Here is a 27,273-nt window from a genome sequence, read left to right as displayed (position 1 = left end):
TCTCCTCCTTTAAGACGCTCCTTAAAACCTACCTCTTTGACCAAGCTTTTGGTCACCTGCCCTAATTTATCCTTATGTGGATCGGTGTCAAATTTACTGTCTTAAAATACGCCTGTGCAGCACCTTGGGACATTTACTACGTTAAAGGTGCTATATAAATACAAGTTGTTGTTCCTTAGGTAAGGAGACCAAAATTGTACACAATACTCCCGGTGTGGTCTCACCAAAGCCCTATATAATTGCAGTAAGACGTCTTTGCTCCGATACTACAATCCCTTTGCAATAAAGGCTAACATACCATTTGCCTTCCTAATTACTTGCTGTACCTGCATGTTAACTGCGTGTATATACCCAACATGATTTTCCTTTTGAATATATCTTGCGCACGACGCCACACAGACGGTTAAAGAAAAATACACACGGGGGGGCAGGATGTGGTTAAAACTAAAAGTTTATTATAGATCCGCTTCTGAAAACGTGTAACACACCAGTGTGAGGAATCATAAGTTAACTTTGGAGACGCACAGCACAAAATTAACAGTAAGTTGTTCAGTGGCCAATAGGAGAGACGCCGTCAGATTCTGCGTGGGCGAGTTCAAGGAAGGTCAACAGGTTTTGCACGTGGGGGGAACGCTGAATTGTTTGAAGATCCTGAAGCAGGTGGTCACGATTTCCGATGCCCATCAGATTCTCCTGTGAGCACGGAACAGACAGGCGGTCACAGGGAGGCACAGTGCACATAGGAACATAAGAATTAGGAGCAGGAGTCGGCCATTCGGCCCCTCGAGCCTGCTCCGCCATTCAATAAGATCATAGAAACAGAAGATAGGATCAGGAGTAGGCCATATGGCCCCTCGAGCCTGCGCCGCCATTCAATATGATCATAGAAACAGAAGATAGGATCAGGAGTAGGCCATATGGCCCCTCCTGCCATTCAATGAGATCATGGCTGATCTTCTACCTCAACTCCACTTTCCCGCCCGATCTCCATATCCCTCGATTTCTTTAGCGTCCAAAAATCTATCGGTCTGTGTCTTGAATATACTCACCGACTGAGCCTCCACAGCCCTCTGGGGTAGAGAATTCCAAAGATTCACCACCCTCCGAGTCAGCCCTTATCCTGAGACTGTGATCCTGGTTCTAGACTCCCCAGCCAGGGAAAACAGCCTCCAGGCATCGACCCCATCAAGCCCCTTTAGAATTTCAAACGTTTCAATGAGATCACCTCTCATTCTTCTGAACTCTAGGGAATATAGGCCCATTCACTCAATATCTCCTCATAGGACAATCCCCTCATCCCAGGAATCAGTCTGGTGAACCTTCGTTGCACTCCCTCTAAGGCAAGTATATCCTTCCTCATCCATGCCTTTGTTACCTCTAGACTCGACTATTCCAACGCACTCCTGGCCGGCCTCCCACATTCCACCCTACGTAAACTTAAGGTCATCCAAAACTCGGCTGTCCTAACTGGCACCAAGTCCCGTTCGCCCATCTCCCCTCAGCCTCTCAGTATATACCCTGTCAAGCCCTCTGAGAATTTTACGTTTCAGTGGGATCACCTCTCATTCTTCTAAACTCCAGAGAGTACAGGCCCATTCGACTCAATCTCTCCTCATAGGGCAACACTCTCATCCCAGAAATCTGTCTAGTGAACCTTTGTTGCACCGCCTCTAAGGCAAGTCTATCCTTCCTTAAATACAGAGAGCAAAACTGTGCACAGTACTCCAGGTGTGGTCTCACCAAGGGCCTGTACAATTGCAGCAAGACTTCCTTACTCTTATACTCCAACCCTCTTGCAATAAAGACCAACATGCCATTTGCCTTCCTTATTGTTGGTTCCCCTGCATGGGGAAAGGAGCTGATCCGATGTATCAGAGTCGTAAGGTCACAGGGAGGAGGGGGGAGCGGTTGGGGAGGCAATGTAATCGGCTTCATCACCCTTAGGTTAGGAAAGAGAAACTGGTGGGGTGGGGGGACATTCTGGATTGCCATCGAGTTACCCCTGCATGTGCATGTTTGGACAGGAACGAGTTGGGCTGCGATCAACCTGTGGACTCTCGCTGTCCAGCTCACGCAAGAGATGCGTATCTATCAGGGCGATGTGGAGAGACTGGAGAAGCTGGGGTTGTTCTCCTTGGAGCAGAGAAGGTTAAGGGGAGATTGACCAGAATGGTACCAGGGATGAGGGACTTCAGTGACGTGGAGAGACTGGAGAAGCTGGGGTTGTTCTCCTTAGAGCAGAGAAGGTTAAGGGGAGATTGACCAGAATGGTACCAGGGATGAGGGACTTCAGTGACGTGGAGAGACTGGAGAAGCTGGGATTGTTCTCCTTGGAGCAGAGAAGGTTAAGGGGAGATTGACCAGAATGGTAGCAGGGATGAGGGACTTCAGTGATGTGGAGAGACTTAAGAGAAGCTGGAGTTGTTCTCCTTAAGGTAAAGAACCAGAGGCGAGATGAGGAAAAATTTGTTTTACAGCGAGTTGTTGTGATCTGGAATGCACTGCCTAAAGGGCGGTGGAAGCAGATTCAATAGGAACTTTCAAAAGGAAATTGGATAAAGACTTAAAGGGGAAAAAATGGGCAGAGCTGTGGGGAAAGAGCAGGGGGGAGTGTGGGACTAATTGGAGAGCTTGTTCAGAGCCGGCACAGGCACGATGGGCCGAATGGCCTCCTCCTGTGCTGTAAGATTCTACGATGCTACGATTCAATGTTTGAGAGGCCGTGGATCTTACTCCAGCAAGAGTCAAGATGGGAAGGAAAAAGTATATTAGCACCGTCTAGTGCAGCATTCTCTTTTTGAATGCCTCTCCCCGGTTGTCCTGCTGCCCGTGCCCCTGTTCGGTGAAGTGCCTAACTTGGCAGAGTCGCAGGAGATTGTACTACACTTCACTGCTGAGGGTAATTTGCTGCCAGTGAATCAGGCTGTCAAAGTGCTTGTACTACTCAGGATCCTTGCTGTTTGCCGCCTGCTGGTTAATAATTACCGTTTTACACCACAGATTCCCTGCTGCCTTCTAACAAGTCCCTTCTGTATACCCGCTAGCTCTATATTTCAATGCTGCCCACCTGAATTCTGTTGGGCTGCGTGATATTAGGCACTTATTATGCGCACTAATCGCTGGGATTGAGTAGATCGAAAGTTTGTGTCTGCTATTGTCAGGGGGCACACTGCTACTTTAGCCGTGTTGCACAGACATGGTATTGGGACCTGGGGGTCAGACTCTGAACTTTCAGCCTCAGGGGCCGGGCGTCAAATCCAGCCCCAGACAGATGGCGGATGAAGGGCTCCTCTCTCTGATGGGGTGGGGTCAGTGGGTCAGTCACTGACCTTCCATCCTCTGGGACCCGGGGGCATCAAATCAGAGGATCATATGGAAAAGGAGGAGGCCATTCGGCCCCTCGAGTCTGCTCTTTCAAAGAGCAAGCCAGTTAGTCCCCACTCTTTCCCCATATTCCTGCAATTTTTTCAAGTATTTATCCAATTCCCTGTTGAAGGTTACCATTGAATCTGTATTCACCGCCCTATCATAGAAACATAGAAGATAGGAGCAGGAGTCAGCCATTCGGCCCCTCGAGCCTGCTCCGCCATTCAATGCGATCATGGCTGATCATCCAAATTCAGTACCCTGTCCCTGCTTTCTCCCCATATCCCTTGATCCCTTTAGCCTTAAGAAATATATACAACTCCTTCTTGAATATATTTAATGAATTGGCCTCTACTGCCTTCTGTGGTAGAGAATTCCACAGGTTCACCACTCTCTGGGTGAAGAAATTCCTCCTTATCTCTGTCCTAAATGGCTTACCCCTTATCCTTAGACTGTGGCCCCTGGTTCTGGACTCCCCCGCCATCAGGAACATCCTTCCTGCATCTAGTCTGTCCAGTCCTGTCAGAATTTTATAAGTTTCAATGAGATCCCCTCTCATTCTTCTAAACTCCAGTGAGTATAAGCCCAATCGACCCAATCTCTCCTCATACGTCATTCCTGCCATCCCAGGTATCAGCCTGGTGAATCTTCGCTGCACTCCCTCCATGGCAAGAACATCCTTCCTCAGGTAAGGCTATGAGGCTATTCCAGATCCTAACTACTCAGTTTCCCTCATGTTGCCTCTGGTTCTGTTGCCAATCACCTTAAATCTGTGTCCTCTGGTTATCGAGCCTTCAGCCACTGGAAACAGTTTCTCTTTATTTCCTCGATCTAAACCCTTCATGATTTTAAACACCTCTATCAAATCTCCTCTCAACCTTCTCTGCTCCAGGGAGAACAACCCCAGTCTCTCATCCCTCTGTAACTGTACATCCAACTGTAACCCCTCATCCCTGGAACCATTCTTCAGTTATGTGGATAGACTGGAGAAGCTGGGGTTGTTTTCCTTGGAGCAGAGAAGGTCGAGAGGAGATTTGATGGAGGTGTTCAAAATCATGAGGGGTCTAGACAGAGTAGATAGAGAGAAACTGTTCCCATTGGCGGAAGGGTCGAGAACCAGAGGACACAGATTTAATGTGATTGGCAGCAGAACCAAAGGCGACATGAGGAAAAACATTTTTACGCAGCGAGTGGTCAGGATCTGGAATGCACTGCCTGAGAGGGTGGTGGAGGCAGATTCAATCGTGGCTTTCCAAAGGGAATTGGATAAATACCTGAAGGAAAAAAATTTGCAGGGCTACGGAGAAAGGGCGAGGGAGTGGGACTAGCTGAAGTGCTCTTGCAGAGAGCCGGCACGGGCTCGACGGGCCGAATGGCCTCCTCCTGTGCTGTAACCGTTCTACGACTCTACAAATCTCTTCTGCACCCTCTCCAAAGCCTTCATGTGCTTCCTGAAGTGTGGTGCCCAGAATTGGACACAATACTGCAGCTGACGCTGAATTAGTGTTTTATGATACAGGTCATAAGATTCTATGGGGCAAAAATTCGGTCACGCCTCCTTTGGGGCGCTCCTTTTAAAAGTTAGCGCCCCCGCACACGAAATTCAATGGTAGCGCCCCGAGGAGGCAGGGCGCTACTGGAAGCGCTCCCCCTCCCCCTTGGGGCGCTCCCAGTGTAAATCGCGGCGCTATGTGCCGCGGTACTGCAGGCCTTCCTCCCCTTATCACTCAAGAGGAGTGCCGGGCTGACGGATTGCGGCCGGCACCCTGCGGGGGGGGGCGGCAGAGGGGGCAGGTGGCCAGCAAGAAAAATGGCCGACCGGCACCTCCCCTTTAATTATTGCCGCCCTGGCCGCACGTATGTCCCCCTGACCCTGTTGGACATGGCGTTCGGCGGTAAGTCAGGGGGCGCGACCGAAGTTTGCGGCCGGGGCGCGAGTGGGGCGTCATCGGCCAGAGGCGCTGCACCACGGGGCGCTATCGGCTACCGCTGCCGCTAACCTCCCGCTGAATTTCACGGGAGGCATTAGCGGCGCCGCGCCCCAGTTGCTTTGCCCTCGTTAGTGCCCTCTTAGGGAGGTGCAAAGCAACCGAATTTTGCCCTCTATGTCGTCACTCGGTGTCTACACATTTCCTCTGCCCAGATTAGTGTTCGGGGAGGGATACCTGGCTGATTTTCCAAGCTCTTTCAGACACCCAGGGCTCGATTTTGCCGGCGCTCAGGGGACGGGTTTGGAGGCGGGACTGCTGGCAAAATCAAAAAGATTGGCAGCGGGTCCCGAACCCGCTTCCAACTCGCCTCCAATCAATCTTCCCAGGAGTCGGGTCCCCGAATTGCGCAGGGACCCGACTCCTAGCGGTGGGAAGAGGATTAAAGCCATTTAACTGCTTGTTAACAGGCAGTTAAGAGGCTTTTTCCAATTTTGCCAGGTCGACTGCGGGCTTCTTGTGGAAGAGAGTTCCAAACTTCGACCACCCTTTGTGTGTAGAATGTTTCCTAACTTCACTCCTGAAAGGTCTGGCTCTACTATGTCCCCTAGTCCTAGAATCCCCAACCAGCAGACATAATTTCTCTCCATCTACCCTATCAGTTCCCCTTAATATCTTGAAAACTTTAATCATCTAAATTCTAGGGAATACAACCCTAATTTGTGTAATCTCGCCTTGTAATTTAACCCTCGAAGTCCAGGTATCATTCTGGTAAACCTAGGCTGCACTCCCTCCAAGGCCGATATATCCTTCCTAAGGTGTGGTGCCCAGACCTGCTCACAGTGCTCCAGGTGTGGTCTAACCAAGGCTTTGCATAGCTGCTGGAGAGGTACCACCAACGCTGCCTCCGCAAGATCCTGCAAATCCATTGGCAGGATAGGCGCACCAACGTCAGTGTTCTCGCTCAGGCCAACATCCCCTGCATCGAAGCTCTGACCACGCTCGATCAGCTCCGATGGACGGGTCACATTGTCCGCACGCCCGATACGAGACTCCCAAAACAAGTGCTCTACTCTGAGCCTCAGGTGGGCAGAGCAAATGCTTCAAGGACACCCTCGAAGCCTCCTTGAAAAAGTGCAACATCCCCGACACCTGGGAATCCCTGGCCCAAGACCGCACAAAGTGGAGAAGAAGCATCCGGGAAGGCGCCGAACACCTCGAGTCTCTTCACCGGGAGCAAGCGGAAGCCAAGCGCAAACAGCGCAAGGAGCGCACGTCAACCCAAGCACCCCACCCACCCGCCCCTTCAACCACCGTCTGCCCCACCTGTGACAGAGACTGTAGGTCCCACATTGGACTCAGCAGTCACCTGAGAACTCATTTTTAATGTGGAAGCAAGTCATCCTCGGTTCCGAGGGACTGCCTGCAGCATACCTTCTACCCCCTTGTATTCTAGTCCTCTAGATATAAAGGCCAGCATTCCATTAGCCTTTTTGATTATTTTCTGCACCTGTCCAGGTCATTTTAATCTCTTTGGGCCTCCACCCCTTCTAGCTTTTCACCATTTAGAAAGTACTCTGATCTATCCTTTTATAGGTCCAAGATGGATGGCCTCGCACTTATTAAAATCCATTTGTCACAGTTTTGCCCATTCACTTAATCTATTGATAATTCTTTGTACCATTATGCGTTACACTGCTTACAACGTTGCCTATCTTCCTACGTGATGTTTTCATTCAGTTTTTATCACCAGGTGCACATTATTAATGAGGCAGGCCCTGGATATTTCCGTCGCTTTCCTGTGCCATTTCCCCGCTCTGCGGGCACTAACCTGAAGGGTGGCTTGCTGGAAACTGGTTTGAGGAAGCTCGGGGAGGTTTAGAACCCCAGCACTCACATTCTGTGGGAAAACAGGAGAAAGGGAAAGTTATCAGTCTCCTGTGTCGAGGAGAGACTCCGAGAAATGGTTCATTCCAGCTTGGCCAATGGCTCATGACCTCAGGAGGTCCCGAAGCGCTCGACAGCCAATGAAATACATTTCAAAGTGTAGTCACTGTTGTAATGTAGGAAACGCCGCAGCTAATTTGCGCACAGCAAGCTCCCACAATGTGATAATGACCAGGTAATTGTTTTTTTTTTATGATGATGTTGATTGAGGGATAAATATTGGCCAGGAAACTGGGGAGAACTCTTCTTTGATATAGTGCCATGGGATCTTTTACGTCCACCTGAGAGGGCAGACAAGGCTTCGGTTTAACATCTCAACCGAAAGACGTCACTTCGTGTAGCACTCCCTCAGTACTGCGCGGGGAGTGTCAACCTAGATTGATGTGCTCAAGTCCCTGGTATGGGACTACGAACCCATAACCCTCTGGCTTAGAGGCGAGAGTGCTACGGCTGGCACTAGCTTCAGTTACGTTTCAGAAAGACTTCAGTGATGTGGAGAGACTGGAGAAGCTGGGATTGTTCTCCTTAGAGCAGAGAAGGTTAAGGGGAGATTGACCAGAATGGTACCAGGGATGCGGGATTTCAGTTACGTGGAGAGACTGGAGAAGCTGGGATTGTTCTCCTTGGAGCAGAGAAGGTTAAGGGGAGATTTGATTGAGGCGTTCAAAATTACGAGGGGTTTTGATAGAGTAGATAAGGAGAAACTGTTTCCAGTGGCAGGAAGTTTGCTAACCAGAGGACACAGATTGAAGGTAATTGGCAAAAGAACCAGAGGCGAGATGAGGAAAGATTTATTTACGCAGCGAGTTATTGTGATCTGGAACGCGCTGTCTTAAAGGGTGGTGGGAGCAGATTCAATCGTGGCTTTCAAAAGGAAAGTGAATTTATACTCGAAAGGGAAAATATTACAGGGAAAATGGGGAAAGAGCAGTAGGAAGGTGGGATTAATTGGATAGCTCTTGGAAAGAGTTGGCCCAGGCACGATGGGTCGAATGGCCTCCTTCTGCGCTGTATCGTTCTATGATTCTAATGGGTTAGAAATAGCCTCGGTGCTATTCTCAGCAAGGTTGGGGAGGGGGTGAAAATCAGCCAGGGCTGACGCTCCTGCCAACAGTCACTGTCTAGGTGAGTGAGTGAAGTACGCCGCCTTGAGTGAGGCATTGGTCCCTGCGGAGCAGTAGCAGGAGATGATGCAGGGAGAAAACGGAGAATCGAAAATGATCAGAGATAGACAAGCTTCGGACAAAGTTGTACTGCGCTGTAGTGAAGCGGCAAGTGAATGTGAGTGGACAGAGCCTGTGACACACCAACCTGTAATTCTTCACACTCGGTCTCATCCAGAAAGTCTTTCAAGCTGTTGATATCATCCTGCAGCCTCTCCACTTCTTCCCTGTTCCGTTCCAACGTATCGAGAGTTTTGTCCAACTCATCCTGCGACACAAGGATACATACAGGTAATGTAGTGCACCTTGGGAGGAAGAGGTTTAAACACATTCCAGTAGCATGGAGCGATAGAACGGCACATTGAGAGATCGGGAATAGAGTGTTAACACACTGAGGGATCGGGAATAGAGGGTTAACACACTGAGGGATCGGGAATAGAGTGTTAACACACTGAGGGATCGGTAATAGAGGGTTAACACACTGAGGGATCGGGAACAGAGCGCTAACACACTGAGGGATCGGGAATAGAGGGTTAACACACTGAGGGATCGGTAATAGAGGGTTAACACACTGAGGGATCGGGAATAGAGGGTTAACACACTGAGGGATCGGGAATAGAGCGCTAACACACTGAGGGATCGGTAATAGAGGGTTAACACACTGAGGGATCGGTAATAGAGTGTTAACACACTGAGGGATCGGTAATAGAGGGTTAACACACTGAGGGATCGGGAACAGAGCGCTAACACACTGAGGGATCGGGAATAGAGTGTTAACACACTGAGGGATCGGGAATAGAGGGTTAACACACTGAGGGATCGGGAATAGAGTGTTAACACACTGAGGGATCGGTAATAGAGGGTTAACACACTGAGGGATCGGGAATAGAGGGTTAACACACTGAGGGATCGGGAATAGAGCGATAACACACTGAGGGATCGGGAATAGAGCGATAACACACTGAGGGATCGGGAATAGAGCGATAACACACTGAGGGATCGGGAATAGAGGGTTAACACACTGAGGGATCGGGAATAGAGCGATAACACACTGAGGGATCGGGAATAGAGCGATAACACACTGAGGGATCGGTAATAGAGGGTTAACACACTGAGGGATCGGGAATAGAGGGTTAACACACTGAGGGATCGGGAATAGAGCGATAACACACTGAGGGATCGGGAATAGAGTGTTAACACACTGAGGGATCGGGAATAGAGTGTTAACACACTGAGGGATCGGGAATAGAGGGTTAACACACTGAGGGATCGGTAATAGAGGGTTAACACACTGAGGGATCGGGAATAGAGGGTTAACACACTGAGGGATCGGGAATAGAGGGTTAACACACTGAGGGATCGGGAATAGAGGGTTAACACACTGAGGGATCGGGAATAGAGGGTTAACACACTGAGGGATCGGGAATAGAGGGTTAACACACTGAGGGATCGGGAATAGAGCGATAACACACTGAGGGATCGGGAATAGAGCGTTAACACACTGAGGGATCGGGAATAGAGCGATAACACACTGAGGGATCGGGAATAGAGCGATAACACACTGAGGGATCGGGAATAGAGGGTTAACACACTGAGGGATCGGGAATAGAGGGTTAACACACTGAGGGATCGGGAATAGAGGGTTAACACACTGAGGGATCGGGAATAGAGCGATAACACACTGAGGGATCGGGAATAGAGCGATAACACACTGAGGGATCGGGAATAGAGCGATAACACACTGAGGGATCGGGAATAGAGCGATAACACACTGAGGGATCGGGAACAGAGTGTTAACACACTGAGGGATCGGGAATAGAGCGATAACACACTGAGGGATCGGGAACAGAGTGTTAACACACTGAGGGATCGGGAATAGAGGGATAACACACTGAGGGATCGGGAATAGAGCGATAACACACTGAGGGATCGGGAATAGAGCGATAACACACTGAGGGATCGGGAATAGAGCGATAACACACTGAGGGATCGGGAATAGAGTGTTAACACACTGAGGGATCGGGAATAGAGGGTTAACACACTGAGGGATCGGGAATAGAGCGATAACACACTGAGGGATCGGGAATAGAGTGTTAACACACTGAGGGATCGGGAATAGAGGGATAACACACCGAGGGATCGGGAATAGAGTGTTAACACACTGAGGGATCGGGAATAGAGTGTTAACACACTGAGGGATCGGGAATAGCACGATAACACACTGAGGGATCGGGAATAGAGTGTTAACACACTGAGGGATCGGGAATAGAGCGATAACACACTGAGGGATCGGGAATAGAGTGTTAACACACTGAGGGATCGGGAATAGAGCGATAACACACTGAGGGATCGGGAATAGAGCGATAACACACTGAGGGATCGGGAATAGAGTGTTAACACACTGAGGGATCGGGAATAGAGGGTTAACACACTGAGGGATCGGGAATAGAGCGATAACACACTGAGGGTTCGGGAATAGAGTGTTAACACACTGAGGGATCGGGAATAGAGTGTTAACACACTGAGGGATCGGGAATAGAGGGATAACACACCGAGGGATCGGGAATAGAGTGTTAACACACTGAGGGATCGGGAATAGAGTGTTAACACACTGAGGGATCGGGAATAGAGTGTTAACACACTGAGGGATCGGGAATAGAGGGATAACACACCGAGGGATCGGGAATAGAGTGTTAACACACTGAGGGATCGGGAATAGAGTGTTAACACACTGAGGGATCGGGAATAGCACGATAACACACTGAGGGATCGGGAACAGAGTGTTAACACACTGAGGGATCGGGAATAGAGTGTTAACACACTGAGGGATCGGGAATAGAGGGATAGCACACTGAAGGATCGGGAATAGAGGGATAACACACTGAGGGATCGGGAATAGAGGGATAACACACCGAGGGATCGGGAATAGGGCGATAACACACCGAGGGATCGGGAATAGAGGGATAACACACCGAGGGATCGGGAATAGAGGGATAACACACTGAGGGATCGGGAATAGCGCGATAACACACCGAGGGATCGGGAAAGCAGCAAACCTGAGGATTGGGAGCAGTTTAGGATTCAGCAAAGGAGGACAAAGGGATTAATTAAGAGGGGGGGAAATAGAATATGAGAGTAAGCTTTCAGTGAACATAAAAACTGACTGTAAAAGCTTCTATAGATATGTGAAGAGAAAAAGATTGGTGAAGTCAAGCGTAGGTCCCTTGCAGTCAGAATCAGGGGAATCTATAATGGGGAACAAAGAAATGGCAGACCAATTAAATACATACTTTGGTTCTATCTTCACAAAGGAGGACACAAATAACCTCCCAGAGATGTCGGGGAACATAGAGGGAGGAACTGAATGAAATCAGTATTTGTAGGGAAATGGTGTTAGCGAAATTGACGGGATTGAAGGCTGATAAATTCCCAGGGCCTGATAATCTGCATCCTAGGGTACTTAAGGAAGTGGCCCTAGAAATAGTAGATGCATTGCTGGTCATCTTCCAAAATTCTATAGACTCTGGAACAGTTCCCATGGATTGGAGGGTAGCTAATGTTACCCCACTGTTCAAAAAAGGTGGTAGAGAGAAAGCGGGGAATTATAGACCGGTAAGCCTGACATCGGTAGTGGGGAAAATGCTAGAGACCATTATAAAAGATGTAATAGCAGAGCACTTGGAAAACAGTGAATGGATCGGACAAAGTCAACATGGATTTACAAAATGTAAATCGTGCTTGACTAATCTACTGGATATTTTTAAGGATGTAACTGGTAGAATAGATAAGGGAGAACCAGTGGATGTGGTGTATTTGGACTTTCAGAAGGCTTTCGATAAGGTCCCGCATAAGAGACTAGCGTGTAAAGTTAAAGCACATGGGATTGGGGGCAAGGTACTGACTTGGATAGAGAACTGGTTAGCAGACAGGAAGCAAAGAGTTGGAATAAATGGGTCTTTTTCCGAGTGGCAGGCAGTGACTAGTGGGGTACCGCAGGGATCGGTGCTAGGACCCCAGCTATTCACAATATATATTAATGATCTAGACGAGTGAACTAGATGTAATATCTCCAAGTTTGCAGATGACACAAAGCTGGGTGGGCGTGTGTGCTGTGAGGAGGATGCCGAGAAACTCCAGTATGATTTGGATAGGTTGGGTGATTGGGCAGATGCAGTATAATGTGGATAAATGGGAGGTTATCCACTTTGGTGGCAAAAACAGGAAGGCAGATTATCTGAATGGCAATAGATTGGGAGAAGGGGAACTGCAACGAGACCTGGGTGTCCTTGTGCACCAGTCGCTGAAGGTAAGCATGCAGGTGCAGCAGGCGGTTAAGAAGGCAAATGGTATGTTGGCCTTCGTAGCGAGAGGATTCGAGTACAGGAACAAGGATGTCTTGCTGCAGTTGTACAGGGCCTTGGTGAGACCACACCTTGAGTATTGTGTGCAGTTTTGGTCGCCTTATCTGAGGAAGGATGTTCTTGCCATGGAGGGAGTGCAGTGAAGATTCACCAGACTGATACCTGGGATGGCAGGAATGACGTATGAGGAGAGATTGGGTCGATTGGGCTTATACTCACTGGAGTTTAGAAGAATGAGAGGGGATCTCATTGAAACTTATAAAATTCTAACAGGGCTAGACAGACTAGATGCAGGAAGGATGTTCCCGATGGTCGGGGAGTCCAGAACCAGGGGTCACAGTCTAAGGATAAGGGGTAAGCCATTTAGGACAGAGATGAGGAGGAATTTATTCACCCAGAGAGTGGTGAACCTGTGGAATTCTCTACCACAGAAGGCAGTTGAGGCCAATTCATTAAATATAGTCAAGAAGGAGTTAGCTATATTTCTTACGGCTAAAGGGATCAAGGGATATGGGGAGAAAGCAGGAACAGGGTACTGAATTTGGATGATCAGCCATGATCTCATTGAATGGCGGAGCAGGCTCGAGGGGCCGAATGGCCTACTCCTGCTCCTATCTTCTATGTTTCTATGATAACACACTTGAGGGATCGGGAATAGAGGGATAACACACAGAGGGATCGGGAATAGAGCGATAACACACTGAAGGATCGGGAATAGAGGGATAACACACAGAGGGATCGGTAATAGAGCGATAACACACTGAAGGATTGGGGATAAAGGGCCTTGTATAACCCTGGCATGTATCGTGAAATGGCAATGCTGATGAAATGGAGCACCAGCCTACGTACATCACTTTGATTTGAAATCCAAGTTGGCATAAAGGAAGATTTTAAAAAAGCTATTTTTCCCAATTGATCCAAACGACCTCAGGAAGGATATACTTGCCATAGAGTGGCGACAACAAAGTTTCACTGGACTGATTCCCGGGATGAGGGCATTGTCCTCTGAGGAGTCTCGGTCTATATTCCCTAGAGTTTAGAAGAATGAGAGGAGATCTCATTGAAACGTATAAAATTCTTACAGGGCTGGACAGGGTAGATGTAGAGAGGGTGTTTCCCCGGGCTGGGGAGTCTAGAACCAGGGGTCACAGTCTCAGAATAAGGGGTCGGCCATTTAGGACTGAGATGAGGAGGAATCTCTTCACTCGGAGGGCGGTGAATCTTTGGAATTCTCCACCCCAGAGGGCTGTGGAGGCTCAGTTGTTGAGTACATTCAAGACAGAGAGCGATAGATTTTTGAACACCAAGAGAATCAGGGGATATGGGGATCGGGTGGGAAAGTGGACTTGAGGTAGAAGGTCAGCCATGATCTTATTGAATGGTGGAGCAAGCCCAAAGGGCCGAATGGCCGACTCCTGCTCCTATTTCGTATGTTTTTACGTCCCATTTTCAATTACTTCCTGCAGTGGCAAATCTACTACAATGGCAGCAACTTGCATTTATATAGCACCTGTGTATATAGAATACACAATGAATGGTAGGACACTAGGAAGGACAGAGGATCAGAGGGACCTTGGTGTGCATGTACACAGATCCCTGAAGGCAGCAGGACAGGTAGATAAGGTGGTTAAAAAGGCATATGGGATACTTATATTCTATGCCTCGGCTAATGAAGGCAAGAGCAGGGAGGTTATGATGGAGCTGTACAAAACGCTAGTTAGGCCACAGCTGGAGTACTGTGTGCAGTTCTGGTCACCACACTATAGGAAGGATGTGATTGCATTGGAGAGGGTGCAGAGGAGATTCACCAGGATGTTACCTGGGCTGGAGCGCTTCAGCTATGGAGAGAGACTGGACAGGCTGGGGTTGTTTTCCTTACAGCAGAGAAGGCTGAGGGGGGACCTGATTGAGGTGTACAAAATTATGAGGGGCATAGATAAAGTGGTTAAGAAGGCATATGGAATGCTTGCCTTTATTAGCCGAGGCATAGAATACAAGAGCAGGGAGGTTATGCTTGAACTGTATAAAACACTAGTTAGGCCTCAGCAAGAGTACTGCGTGCAGTTCTGGTCACCACATTACAGGAAAGATGTGATTGCACTAGAGAGGGTACAGAGGAGATTTACAAGGATGTTGCTGGGAGTAGAGAATCTTAGCTCTGAGGAAAGACTGGATAGGCTGGGTCTGTTTTCCTTGGAACAGAGGAGGTTGAGGGGAGACCTTATTGAGGTGTATAAAATTATGAGGGACATAGATAAAGTGGATAGAAAGGAACTGTTTCCCTTGGCAGAGGGGTCAAAAACCAGGGGGCACGGATTTAAAGTAAATGGTAGGGGGTTTAGAGGGGATTTGAGGGGAATTTTTTTCACCCAGAGGGTGGTTGGAATCTGGAACTCACTGCCTGAAAGGGTGGGAGAGGCAGGAACCCTCACAACATTCAAGAAGCATTTAGATGAGCATTTGAAATGCCATAGCATACAAGGCTACGGACCAAATGCTGGAAAATGGGATTAGAATAGACAGAGCTTGATGGCCGGCGTGGACACGATGGGCCGAAGGGCCTCTTTCTGTGCTCTATAACTCTGACTCTTGGGAGTACAGCGTACAGTTCTGGGCGCCATATTAAAAAATGGACATAGAGACACTGGAAAAGCTGCAAATAAGATTTACAAGGATGGTACCAGAACTGCAAGGTTATACTTATCAGGAAAGATTGAACAGACTGGGTCTCTTTTCTCTTGAAAAGAAAAGACCCGATAGTGAGCAAGTTGTTGTGATCTGGAACACACTGATTGAAAGGGCGATGGAAGCAGATTCAACAGTAACTTTCAAAAAGCAATTGGATAAACGATTGAGGCTCGGCCCCCCCACCACTGCTTTCTATCACGGTTAACGCCTGGGTGGGTGAGTTGTGTTGGACTGGAATACCTGCAAGATTTGCAGGGCGGCCTCATCTTCTCTTAGGTGTTCTTTCTGTAATGCACAAGACTTCTTGAAGTTTTTTAAATCCTTCAGTTTGCTCACAGGAGCTTTGATGGAGGAACATCGATCCAGAAACCTGGAAACAAAAGGCAAGAATTTTAATCGCCTGGTGTGAAAATGCCCTAATGCTTGGGGGGTTTCGCTCTGGACTCAAGCGCCCTGGTGTTGACTGAGGTTAAGACTGGTCTTTCGTCTCGAAGGGAGCTTTCAACAGTCTTTCTTTTTAATGTGTTCTCAGGACGTGCCCATCCTTAATTGCCCCACAGGCGGTCAGAGTGAGCCTTCTTCTTGAACGTAGCAATTTCCTACATTACAGCAGTGACTACACTTCAAAAAGTACTTCACTGGCATTGCGAGTCAGCCACAGCTATACAAAGCCCTGGTTCCACCACACCTGGAGCACTGTGAGCAGTTCTGGGCACCACACCTTAGGAAGGATATATTGGCCTCGGAGGGAGGGCAGCGCAGGTTTACCAGAATGATACCCGGACTCCAAGGGTTAAGTTACGAGGAGAGATTACACAAACTAGGATTGTATTCCCTAGAATTTAGAAGATTAAGGGGTGATCTGATCAAAGTTTTCAAGATATTAAGGGGAACTGATAGGAGAGATAGAGAGAAACTATTTCCGCTGGTTGGGGTGTCTAGGACTGAGGGGCAGAGTCTAAAAATTAGAGCCAGACCTTTCAGGAGTGAAGCGAGGAAACATTTCTACACACAAAGGGGGTTAGAAGTTTGGAACTCTCTGCTGCAAACAGCAGTTGATGCTAGATCAATTGTTAATTTTAAATCTGAGATTGATAGATTTTTATTAACCAAAGGTATTAAGGGATATGGGCAAAGGCGGGTGTATGGAGTTAGGTCACAGATCAGCTGGGAGGGGGGGTCAAGGTAGAAGCGTTCACGTCGCAGCCCTGTTTCAACCAATTCTACCACCACCGCGCACAGCATGCCTGAAGACGGAAGTAGTCGTCGATGTCAGAAACACGGGTCTTTTTCAAGACCGGCATTGACTGTTATATCTGCTAACGTTGAAGGGTTCTCTGTAGCTAAACCAAACATCCTCGCTACATTATGCAATGAGTTGGAGTGTGATGTCCTCTGCCTGCAGGAGACACATAGAGGAAGTGAGAACAACCGCCCAAAAATACCAGGAATGGTCCTGGCTATTGAAAGACCTCATCGACAATAAGGCAGTGCTGTATTTGTTAGAGCTGGTTCAGTTGTAGAAGCCACTTCTAAAACAGAGGAGGACAACATCGAAATTCTTACCGTAGAGCTGAGCAAAGTAGTAGTGACCTCAGTGTACAAGCCACCTGGCACAGACTTCAGCTTCTCTGACCCTGTACCCAACCTGCACAATAAACCACAGATCATCATTGGAGACTTTAATAGCCACAGTACCCAATGGGGGTACAAGGAGACTAACAACGATGGAGAAGCAGTCGAAGAATGGATGGGCGCTAACCAGCTTAGTCTCATCCACGATCCTAAATTGCCAGCCTCCTTCCACAGTGCCCGCTGGAAGTGTAGATATAATCCAGATCTTGCCATTGCCAGCAACGACATCGCTGGCCTCTGCAAGAAGTTTGTCACAGACCCAATACCACAGACACAACACCGTCCTATTGGCATCCAGGTAAATGCAGCAGTGTTACCAACCGTCGTACCATTCAAAAGGCGCTTCAACTTCAAGAAGGCCGATTGGAACGGTTTTACACGAACACTTGACCGCAAGGTTAAACGCATTAAACTACTACCTGAGCACTACAACCTCTTTGCAAAAGCTGTCCAAAAAACAGCTAGAAGGAAGATCCCCCGAGGTTGCAGAGTACACTACATCCCTGGTCTCACCAAGGAGAATGCTGAACTCTACTGGGAGTAGGTCTCAATGTTTGAATCTGACCCCTTCTCATAGGAAACAATATCTACCGATGAGAGGGTGATGTTAAGTATCTCTCAAGAACGTCAAAACACCTGGAACACCTTGATAGAGACAACAGATCTTACAAAAAACAGCAAGAAGGCATGGTCTCTCATACACAAACTTGGAGGTGATCCCAAGAAAGCTGCCCAACATCCAAATGTGTCTGCTAGCCAAGTTACACACCAGTTGCTCCTAAATGGAAAAATCAACAAGAAACAACCAAGGGCACAACTAGATAGGAAGAAGTACAGCGATGATCCTGGCTTCACTAGACCATTCACCATGGAAGAGCTGGAAACTGGTACATCTAGTCTAAAACACGGGAAAGCAATTGGTCTTGACAACATAGCAGATAAAGCATTTTGGACAGAAAGCAAAGAAATGGCTCCTACAATTGTTCAACCACTGTCTGGCAACACACAATCTACCTAATATCTGGAAGAAGGCACATGTAATAGCACTATTAAAGCCTGGAAAAGATCCCTCAGATCCTAAGAGATTTCGGCCAATTTCACTGCTTTGCCACACCTATAAGCTGTTTGAATGCCTGATACTCAATAGGATAGCACCAACTGTAGATGAGAAGATCATTTCGGAGCAAGCAGGTTTCCGCCCCGGCAAATCAACAACAAGCCAACTGCTCAACCTCACACAACACATCGAAGATGGTTTTGAGCAAGGGATGGTAACAGGTGCTGTTTTTGTAGACCTGTCAGCAGCATACGATACAGTGAACCATAGACGTCTCCCTCTGCAAGATTCTAGAGATGGCAAAAGATATTCACTTAACAGAGCTGGTTCTTTGTTGAACTAGGTGGGAAGCGCAGCAGGTCGCGTATTCAGAAGAATGGTCTTCCTCAGGGAAGCGTGCTTGCACCGCTGCTGTACAACATCTACACAAATGACCAACTGATAGACGGTGTCACACGCCATTTTATATATGCTGATGACTTATGTGTCACTGCCCAAAGCACTGATTTTAACACCGTGGAGAAAACGCTTTCTGAGGCCTTGGAGGGACTAAAATCCTACTATGAAGAAAACCACCTTCGCGCAAACCCATCAAAGACGCTAGTTTGTGCATTCCACCTCAGAAACCGTGAAGCCAAACGCCAGTTGAAAGTAACCTGGTGTGGAGCAACACTGACGCATTGCGAGCACCCTATCTACTTAGGAGTCACCCTTGACCGATGCCTCACCTTCAAGAACCACATCGAGAAGACAAAGGCAAAAGTGAGCGTACGAAACAACATCCTGAATAAGCTCACTAACACAAGATGGGGAACAAGCCCGAAAACATTGCGAACCAGTGCACTTGCTCTTTGCTATTCCACTGCCGAATACGCCTGCCCTGCATGGGAAAGGTCTACTCATGCCAAGAAGATGGATGCCGTTCTGAATGCAAGCTGCCGATTTATCACAGGTTGCTTAAAACCAACAAACACCAACAGCCTATATATCCTGGCGGGTATCGCTCCTCCTGATAAGAAGAACGATAGCCAGCAAGAAAGAACGACTCCGTCAAACATCAGATGAGAGACACCCTCTGCATTGTCATATACCTACACACAGCTGCCTAAAGTCAAGAAAGTCCTTCATGAACAGTGTTGTTCCATTACAATCAAGCTCATCTGAAGCCCGCATCGCCTTGTGGAAAGACCGGCTCGCCAGTCTTGAACAACCCCCAGCGAGGGAAATTTTACTTGATGAAAGCCTTCCCCCAGGAGCTAATTGCAACTGGGCAACCTGGAAGTGGGGATATTCAACCAGCCCGACAACTTGTGAATGTGGAACTGAGGCACAGACTATGCAACATCTCCTGCAATGCCCATCGTTAGAGGAACCTTGCACTGTTGCAGGTCTTGCCGAATTCAACAACAAGGCGCAAAAATGTGTCCCGTTCTGGCTGGGCTATGTATAGACTGTCCGTGGACACGATAAGAAGAAGAAGCTGGGAGGGGAATGTGAGGAAAAACTTTTTTACGCAGCGAGTGGTGAGGACCTGGAACTCGCTGCCGACAGAAGTGGTGGAAGCGGAGACACTCGATGTTTTCAAGGGGAGACTGGAAAGACACTTGAGGGAAATAAACGTGCAGGGCTACAGGGATCGAGCGGGGGAATGGGACTGACTGGATTGCTCCACAGAGAGCCGGCACGGACTCGATGGGCCGAATGGCCTCCTTCTGTGCCGTTATGACTCTGTGACTAAATAACGGAACAAGCCTCCTCCTGTTCCTAAGCCACACAGACCAGGCTGGGTGAGGGCGGGAAGTTTCCCTGAAGAGAGCCAGTTGGGTTTCACGGGTCATTTCCGTCAGCCCAAAATTGAGCAGATATGAACAAAGGTTGCTGCCCACAGCTGTACCCGTCCAGGGATTGAAAGGAGGCACAAAAGCAAAATACTGCGGATGCTGGAAATCTGGATTAAAAACAGAAAATGCTGGAAATACTCAGCAGGCCAGGCAGCATCCGTGGAGAGGGAAACAGAGTTAACGTTTCAGGTCGATGACCCTTCGTCAGAACTGGAAAAAGTTCGAGATGTAACAGGTGTTAAGCAGGTGCAGGGGTAGGGAAAGGGGGAGGTGGGAGGGAAAGAAAGAACAAAGGGATGGTCTGTGACAGGGTGGAAGGCAGGAGAGATTAAATGGCAAAGGAACGATGGTGTGAGGCAAAAGGAGATGGTAATGGGGCAAGTAAAGACACAAAAGATGGTCTAGAAGAGGTGTAAATGGGACTATCAGAATCATCAGCAGCTGCCGCCTGAAAAAATGGGGGCAGAGGTTATTGTCTGAAATAGTTGAACTCAGTGTTGAATCAGGAAGGCTGTAAAGTGCCGAATCGAAAGGTGAGGTGCTGTTCCTCGAGCTTCATTGAAACAGTGTAGGAGGCCGAGAACAGAGAGGTCAGAGTGGGAGCGGAGCGGAGAGTTAGTGTGACAGGCGACCGGAAGCTCGGGATCACGCTGGCGGACTGAACGGAGGTGTTCCGCAAAGTGGTCACCCAATCTGCGTTTGGTCTCCCCAGTGTAGAGGAGACCGCATCGTGAGCAGCGAATACAGTACAGGTACAACCCCGGTAATCCGGCACCCGAAGGTCCGGCACCTTCAGTGGTCCGGCACGAGGAAGGTCCTGCTGTCACATTCCCTCCCTGGGATGGGTCCGGCTCGGGTCCCGGGACCGCCGCGCAGCATCAACGACGGCTCGGCGGAGCGATGGAGCCCGAGCCCGAGCAGCCCGTGGGCGGCGGGGGCACAGGGAGGGCAGCAGCAGGAAGAGGAGGAGCAGGTGCTGGCGGTGTTTGTGGTGACTTTCGACACCTTCAGTGGTTCGGAATTTTCAGTGGTCCGGCTCCGGCCTGGTCCCGAGGGTGCCGGATTACCAGGGTTGTACCTGTGTACCAAATTGCAAGAAGTACAAGTAAATCGCTGTTTCACCTGGAAGGGGTGTTTGGGGCCCTGGACAGTGGGAAGTGAGGAGATAAAAGGGCAGGTGTTGCATCTCCTGCGCTTGCACGGGAAGGTGCCGGGCGAAGGGTAGGGGGTGTCGCAGGTGATTGAGGAGTGGACTATGGTGCCGCGGAGGGAATGGTGCCTTTGGAATGCTGAACTGATGGGAGGGGAAGATGTGTTTGGTCCAGAACAAGGGGGCATAGCCTTAAAATTAGAGCCATTCAGGGGATATGTCAGGAAGCACTACTTCATACAAAGGGCAGTGGAAATCTGGAACTCTCTCCCCCAAAACGCTGTCGATGCTGGGGTCAAGTGAAAATGTCAAAACTGAGATTAATAGATCTCAGTTTTGGGACCTGAAATGAGTCGGCAGTCCCGGAGAAGGCAGAGGATGAAGAGCGCGGGAGGCCGAGGACAGCGGACCTGAAAGGAGTCGGGAGCCCCGGAGAAGGCAGAGGATAAAGAGCGCGGGAGGCCGAGGACAGCGGACCTGAAAGGAGTCGGCACTGGAGAAGGCAGAGGGCAAAGAGCGCGGGAGGCCGAGGACAGCGGACCTGAAAGGAGTCGGCACTGGAGAAGGCAGAGGATAGAGAGCGCGGGAGGCCGAGGACAGCGGACCTGAAAGGAGTCGGCACCGGAGAAGGCAGAGGATAAAGAGCGCGGGAGGCCGAGGACAGCAGACCTGAAAGGAGTCGGCACCGGAGAAGGCAGAGAATAAAGAGCGCGGGAGGCCGAGGACAGCGGACCTGAAAGGAGTCGGCACCAGAGAAGGCAGAGGATAGAGAGCGCGGGAGGCCGAGGACAGCGGACCTGAAAGGAGTCGGTAGTCCCGGAGAAGGCAGAGGATAGAGAGCGCGGGAGGCCGAGGACAGCGGACCTGAAAGGAGTCGGCACCAGAGAAGGCAGAGGATAGAGAGCGCGGGAGGCCGAGGACAGCGGACCTGAAAGGAGTCGGCACCGGAGAAGGCCGAGGATAGAGAGCGCGGGAGGCCGAGGACAGCGGACCTGAAAGGAGTCGGCACCGGAGAAGGCAGAGGATAGAGAGCGCGGGAGGCCGAGGACAGCGGACCTGAAAGGAGTCGGCACCAGAGAAGGCAGAGGATAGAGAGCGCGGGAGGCCGAGGACAGCGGACCTGAAAGGAGTCGGCACCAGAGAAGGCCGAGGATAAAGAGCGCGGGAGGCCGAGGACAGCGGACCTGAAAGGAGTCGGCACCAGAGAAGGCAGAGGATAGAGAGCGCGGGAGGCGAGGACAGCAGACCTGAAAGGAGTCGGTAGTCCCGGAGAAGGCAGAGGATAAAGGGCACGGGAGACCGAGGACAGCGGACCTGAAAGGAGTCGGTAGTCCCGGAGAAGGCCGAGGATAAAGAGCGCGGGAGGCCGAGGACAGCGGACCTGAATGGAGTCGGTAGTCCCGGAGAAGGCCGAGGATAAAGAGCGCGGGAGGCCGAGGACAGCGGACCTGAAAGGAGTCGGTAGTCCCAGAGAAGGCAGAGGATAAAGAGCGCGGGAGGCCGAGGACAGCGGACCTGAAAGGAGTCGGCACCGGAGAAGGCAGAGAATAAAGAGCGCGGGAGGCCGAGGACAGCGGACCTGAAAGGAGTCGGGAGCCCCGGAGAAGGCAGAGGATAAAGAGCGCGGGAGGCCGAGGACAGCGGACCTGAAAGGAGTCGGCACCGGAGAAGGCCGAGGATAAAGAGCGCGGGAGGCTGAGGACAGCGGACCTGAAAGGAGTCGGCACCGGAGAAGGCCGAGGATAAAGAGCGCGGGAGGCTGAGGACAGCAGACCTGAAAGGAGTCGGCACCAGAGAAGGCAGAGGATAGAGAGCGCGGGAGGCCGAGGACAGCGGACCTGAAAGGAGTCGGCACCGGAGAAGGCCGAGGATAAAGAGCGCGGGAGGCTGAGGACAGCGGACCTGAAAGGAGTCGGCACCGGAGAAGGCCGAGGATAAAGAGCGCGGGAGGCTGAGGACAGCGGACCTGAAAGGAGTCGGCACCAGAGAAGGCAGAGGATAGAGAGCGCGGGAGGCCGAGGACAGCGGACCTGAAAGGAGTCGGCACCGGAGAAGGCCGAGGATAAAGAGCGCGGGAGGCTGAGGACAGCGGACCTGAGAGGAGTCGGCACCAGAGAAGGCAGAGAATAAAGAGCGCGGGAGGCCGAGGACAGCGGACCTGAGAGGAGTCGGCACCAGAGAAGGCAGAGAATAAAGAGCGCGGGAGGCCGAGGACAGCGGACCTGAAAGGAGTCGGCACCGGAGAAGGCAGAGGATAAAGAGCGCGGGAGGCCGAGGACAGCGGACCTGAAAGGAGTCGGCAGTCCCGGAGAAGTGTAGAAGTGCATTAGCATAGATATATATATCCACACATATTAGTATAAAATAAGCACACATACTCTGTTATATTAAAATGGAGTCTGGAACGTTCAGCAGGCCAAAATGGCTTCACACAGTACAAAATAAGGGGAAACAGGCAGGCCCATATTAGGAAGCGGTTTAAGGAAGAGGATGTGACTCCTTTGTAGCTTGCAGGCTAGACAGTTCCATAAACAAGATAAGCTTAGCAGAACAAATTAATGATAACCGAAGGACATGTACTGTAAACATTCATATGAATGTCCAGAACCAAAGTGAGAGACAAACCGTCTCCATTGTATAAAATTAATTAACTTTATCTAAAGGTATTCCTGCATCTTGACTTTTGATTATCTATTGGCTAACCTTATCTTAAGACACCGAGGCTCTGCTGACCCTTTAGTCATCTTCTTGTTGACCTTAAACATTCCTTACTCATCTCTTTTTAATGTTATTAATTGTGTCTCTCAATACTATACCATGTGATAAAAGGTTTTGATCTTTGTGTATAAAAAGAGGTGTTTTTGTCCATGTATTCGGAGAACTCACGATAGCCATTGCCTACGTGAGGCTCCCCTTGCTAGCAAGTAATTAAATAAAGTCTGCCTTTGACGATCACTTTGTTTCACAGAGTCTTATTGAACAGTCGAAACTTCGACAGAAGGCAGAGGATAAAGAGTGCGGGAGGCCGAGGACAGCGGACCTGAAAGGAGTCGGTAGTCCCGGAGAAGGCAGAGGATAGAGAGCGCGGGAGGCCGAGGACAGCGGACCTGAAAGGAGTTGGCAGCCCCGGAGAAGGCAGAGGATAGAGAGCGCGGGAGGCCGAGGACAGCGGACCTGAAAGGAGTTGGCAGCCCCGGAGAAGGCAGAGGATAGAGAGCGCGGGAGGCCGAGGACAGCGGACCTGAAAGGAGTCGGCACTGGAGAAGGCAGAGGATAGAGAGCGCGGGAGGCCGAGGACAGCGGACCTGAAAGGAGTCGGCACTGGAGAAGGCAGGGTATAAAGAGCGCGGGAGGCCGAGGACAGCGGACCTGAAAGGAGTCGGGAGCACCGGAGAAGGCAGAGGATAGAGAGCGCGGGAGGCCGAGGACAGCGGACCTGAGAGGAGTCGGGAGCACCGGAGAAGGCAGAGGATAGAGAGCGCGGGAGGCCGAGGACAGCGGACCTGAAAGGAGTCGGCACTGGAGAAGGCAGAGGATAAAGAGCGCGGGAGGCCGAGGACAGCGGACCTGAAAGGAGTCGGCAGCCCCAGAGAAGGCAGAGGGCAAAGAGCGCGGGAGGCCGAGGACAGCGGACCTGAGAGGAGTCGGCACCGGAGAAGGCAGAGGATAAAGAGAGCGGGAGGCCGAGGACAGCGGACCTGAAAGGAGTCGGCAGGCCCGGAGAAGGCAGAGGATAGAGAGCGCGGGAGGCCGAGGACAGCGGACCTGAAAGGAGTCGGCACTGGAGAAGGCAGAGGATAGAGAGCGCGGGAGGCCGAGGACAGCGGACCTGAAAGGAGTCGGCACCGGAGAAGGCAGAGGATAAAGAGCGCGGGAGGCCGAGGACAGCGGACCTGAAAGGAGTCGGCACTGGAGAAGGCTGAGGATAAAGAGCGCGGGAGGCCGAGGACAGCGGACCTGAAAGGAGTCGGCAGCCCCGGAGAAGGCAGAGGATAGAGAGCGCGGGAGGCCGAGGACAGCGGACCTGAAAGGAGTCGGCACCGGAGAAGGCAGAGGATAGAGAGCGCGGGAGGCCGAGGACAGCGGACCTGAAAGGAGTCGGCAGTCCCGGAGAAGGCAGAGGATAGAGAGCGCGGGAGGCTGAGGGCAGCGGACCTGAAAGGAGTCGGCACCAGAGAAGGCAGAGAATAAAGAGCGCGGGAGGCCGAGGACAGCGGACCTGAGAGGAGTCGGCACCAGAGAAGGCAGAGAATAAAGAGCGCGGGAGGCCGAGGGCATCGGACCTGAAAGGAGTCGGCACTGGAGAAGGCAGAGGATAAAGAGCGCAGGAGGCCGAGGACAGCGGACCTGAAAGGAGTCGGCAGCACCAGAGAAGGCAGAGGATAGAGAGCGCGGGAGGCCGAGGACAGCGGACCTGAAAGGAGTCGGCACCAGAGAAGGCAGAGAATAAAGAGCGCGGGAGGCCGAGGGCATCGGACCTGAAAGGAGTCGGCACTGGAGAAGGCCGAGGATAAAGAGCGCGGGAGGCCGAGGACAGCGGACCTGAAAGGAGTCGGCACCAGAGAAGGCAGAGGATAAAGAGCGCGGGAGGCCGAGGACAGCGGACCTGAAAGGAGTCAGCACCGGAGAAGGCAGAGGATAGAGAGCGCGGGAGGCCGAGGACAGCGGACCTGAAAGGAGTCGGCACTGGAGAAGGCAGAGGATAGAGAGCGCGGGAGGCCGAGGACAGCGGACCTGAAAGGAGTCGGCACTGGAGAAGGCTGAGGATAAAGAGCGCGGGAGGCGAGGACAGCGGACCTGAAAGGAGTCGGCACTGGAGAAGGCTGAGGATAAAGAGCGCGGGAGGCCGAGGACAGCGGACCTGAAAGGAGTCGGTAGCCCCGGAGAAGGCAGAGGATAGAGAGTGCGGGAGGCCGAGGACAGCGGACCTGAAAGGAGTCGGCACCGGAGAAGGCAGAGAATAAAGAGCGCGGGAGGCCGAGGACAGCGGACCTGAAAGGAGTCAGCACCGGAGAAGGCAGAGGATAAAGTGCGCGGGAGGCCGAGGACAGCGGACCTGAAAGGAGTCGGCACCGGAGAAGGCAGAGAATAAAGAGCGCGGGAGGCCGAGGACAGCGGACCTGAAAGGAGTCAGCACCGGAGAAGGCAGAGGATAAAGTGCGCGGGAGGCCGAGGACAGCGGACCTGAAAGGAGTCGGCACTGGAGAAGGCAGAGGATAGAGAGCGCGGGAGGCCGAGGACAGCGGACCTGAAAGGAGTCAGCACCGGAGAAGGCAGAGGATAGAGAGCGCGGGAGGCCGAGGACAGCGGACCTGAAAGGAGTCAGCACCGGAGAAGGCAGAGGATAGAGAGCGCGGGAGGCCGAGGACAGCGGACCTGAAAGGAGTCAGCACCGGAGAAGGCAGAGGATAGAGAGCGCGGGAGGCCGAGGACAGCGGACCTGAAAGGAGTCGGCACTGGAGAAGGCAGAGGATAAAGTGCGCGGGAGGCCGAGGACAGCGGACCTGAAAGGAGTCGGCACTGGAGAAGGCAGAGAATAAAGAGCGCGGGAGGCGAGGACAGCAGACCTGAAAGGAGTCGGCACTGGAGAAGGCAGAGGATAGAGAGCGCGGGAGGCCGAGGACAGCGGACCTGAAAGGAGTCGGCACTGGAGAAGGCCGAGGATAAAGAGCGTGGGAGGCCGAGGACAGTGGACCTGAAAGGAGTCGGCACTGGAGAAGGCAGAGAATAAAGAGCGCGGGAGGCGAGGACAGCGGACCTGAAAGGAGTCGGCACTGGAGAAGGCCGAGGATAAAGAGCGTGGGAGGCCGAGGACAGCGGACCTGAAAGGAGTCGGCACTGGAGAAGGCTGAGGATAAAGAGCGCGGGAGGCCGAGGACAGCGGACCTGAAAGGAGTCGGCACCGGAGAAGGCAGAGGATAAAGAGCGTGGGAGGCCGAGGACAGCGGACCTGAAAGGAGTCGGCACTGGAGAAGGCAGAGAATAAAGAGCGCGGGAGGCGAGGACAGCGGACCTGAAAGGAGTCGGCACTGGAGAAGGCCGAGGATAAAGAGCGTGGGAGGCCGAGGACAGCGGACCTGAAAGGAGTCGGCACTGGAGAAGGCTGAGGATAAAGAGCGCGGGAGGCCGAGGACAGC

At 51.2% G+C, this 27,273-nt stretch overlaps 1 protein-coding gene across 2 annotated transcripts in view; it reads right to left on the bottom strand.

Moving 5' to 3' along the window:
* Positions 1-433: 433 nt before the first annotated feature.
* Positions 434-27,273, bottom strand: part of cenpq (centromere protein Q) — a 72,769-nt gene continuing 45,929 nt past the window's right edge. For both annotated transcript variants that reach the window (XM_085975864.1, XM_085975865.1), the window contains exons 6-9: positions 15,694-15,823; positions 8,553-8,672; positions 7,126-7,194; positions 434-693 (exon numbers count right to left, since the gene is read on the bottom strand). In XM_085975864.1, the coding sequence (XP_085831990.1) occupies positions 550-693; positions 7,126-7,194; positions 8,553-8,672; positions 15,694-15,823 (463 nt within the window). In that variant the 3' untranslated portion in view covers positions 434-549. The remainder of the gene's footprint in view (positions 694-7,125; positions 7,195-8,552; positions 8,673-15,693; positions 15,824-27,273) is intronic.

The sequence above is a fragment of the Somniosus microcephalus genome, unplaced genomic scaffold, assembly GCF_052327205.1.
Source record: "Somniosus microcephalus isolate GS21.2 unplaced genomic scaffold, FLI_Smic_1.0 unresolved_chr2, whole genome shotgun sequence".
Classification (NCBI taxonomy): domain Eukaryota; kingdom Metazoa; phylum Chordata; class Chondrichthyes; order Squaliformes; family Somniosidae; genus Somniosus; species Somniosus microcephalus.
The sequence above is the reverse complement of the archived record's forward strand: the minus strand, read 5'-3'. Positions and strand labels throughout refer to the sequence as shown.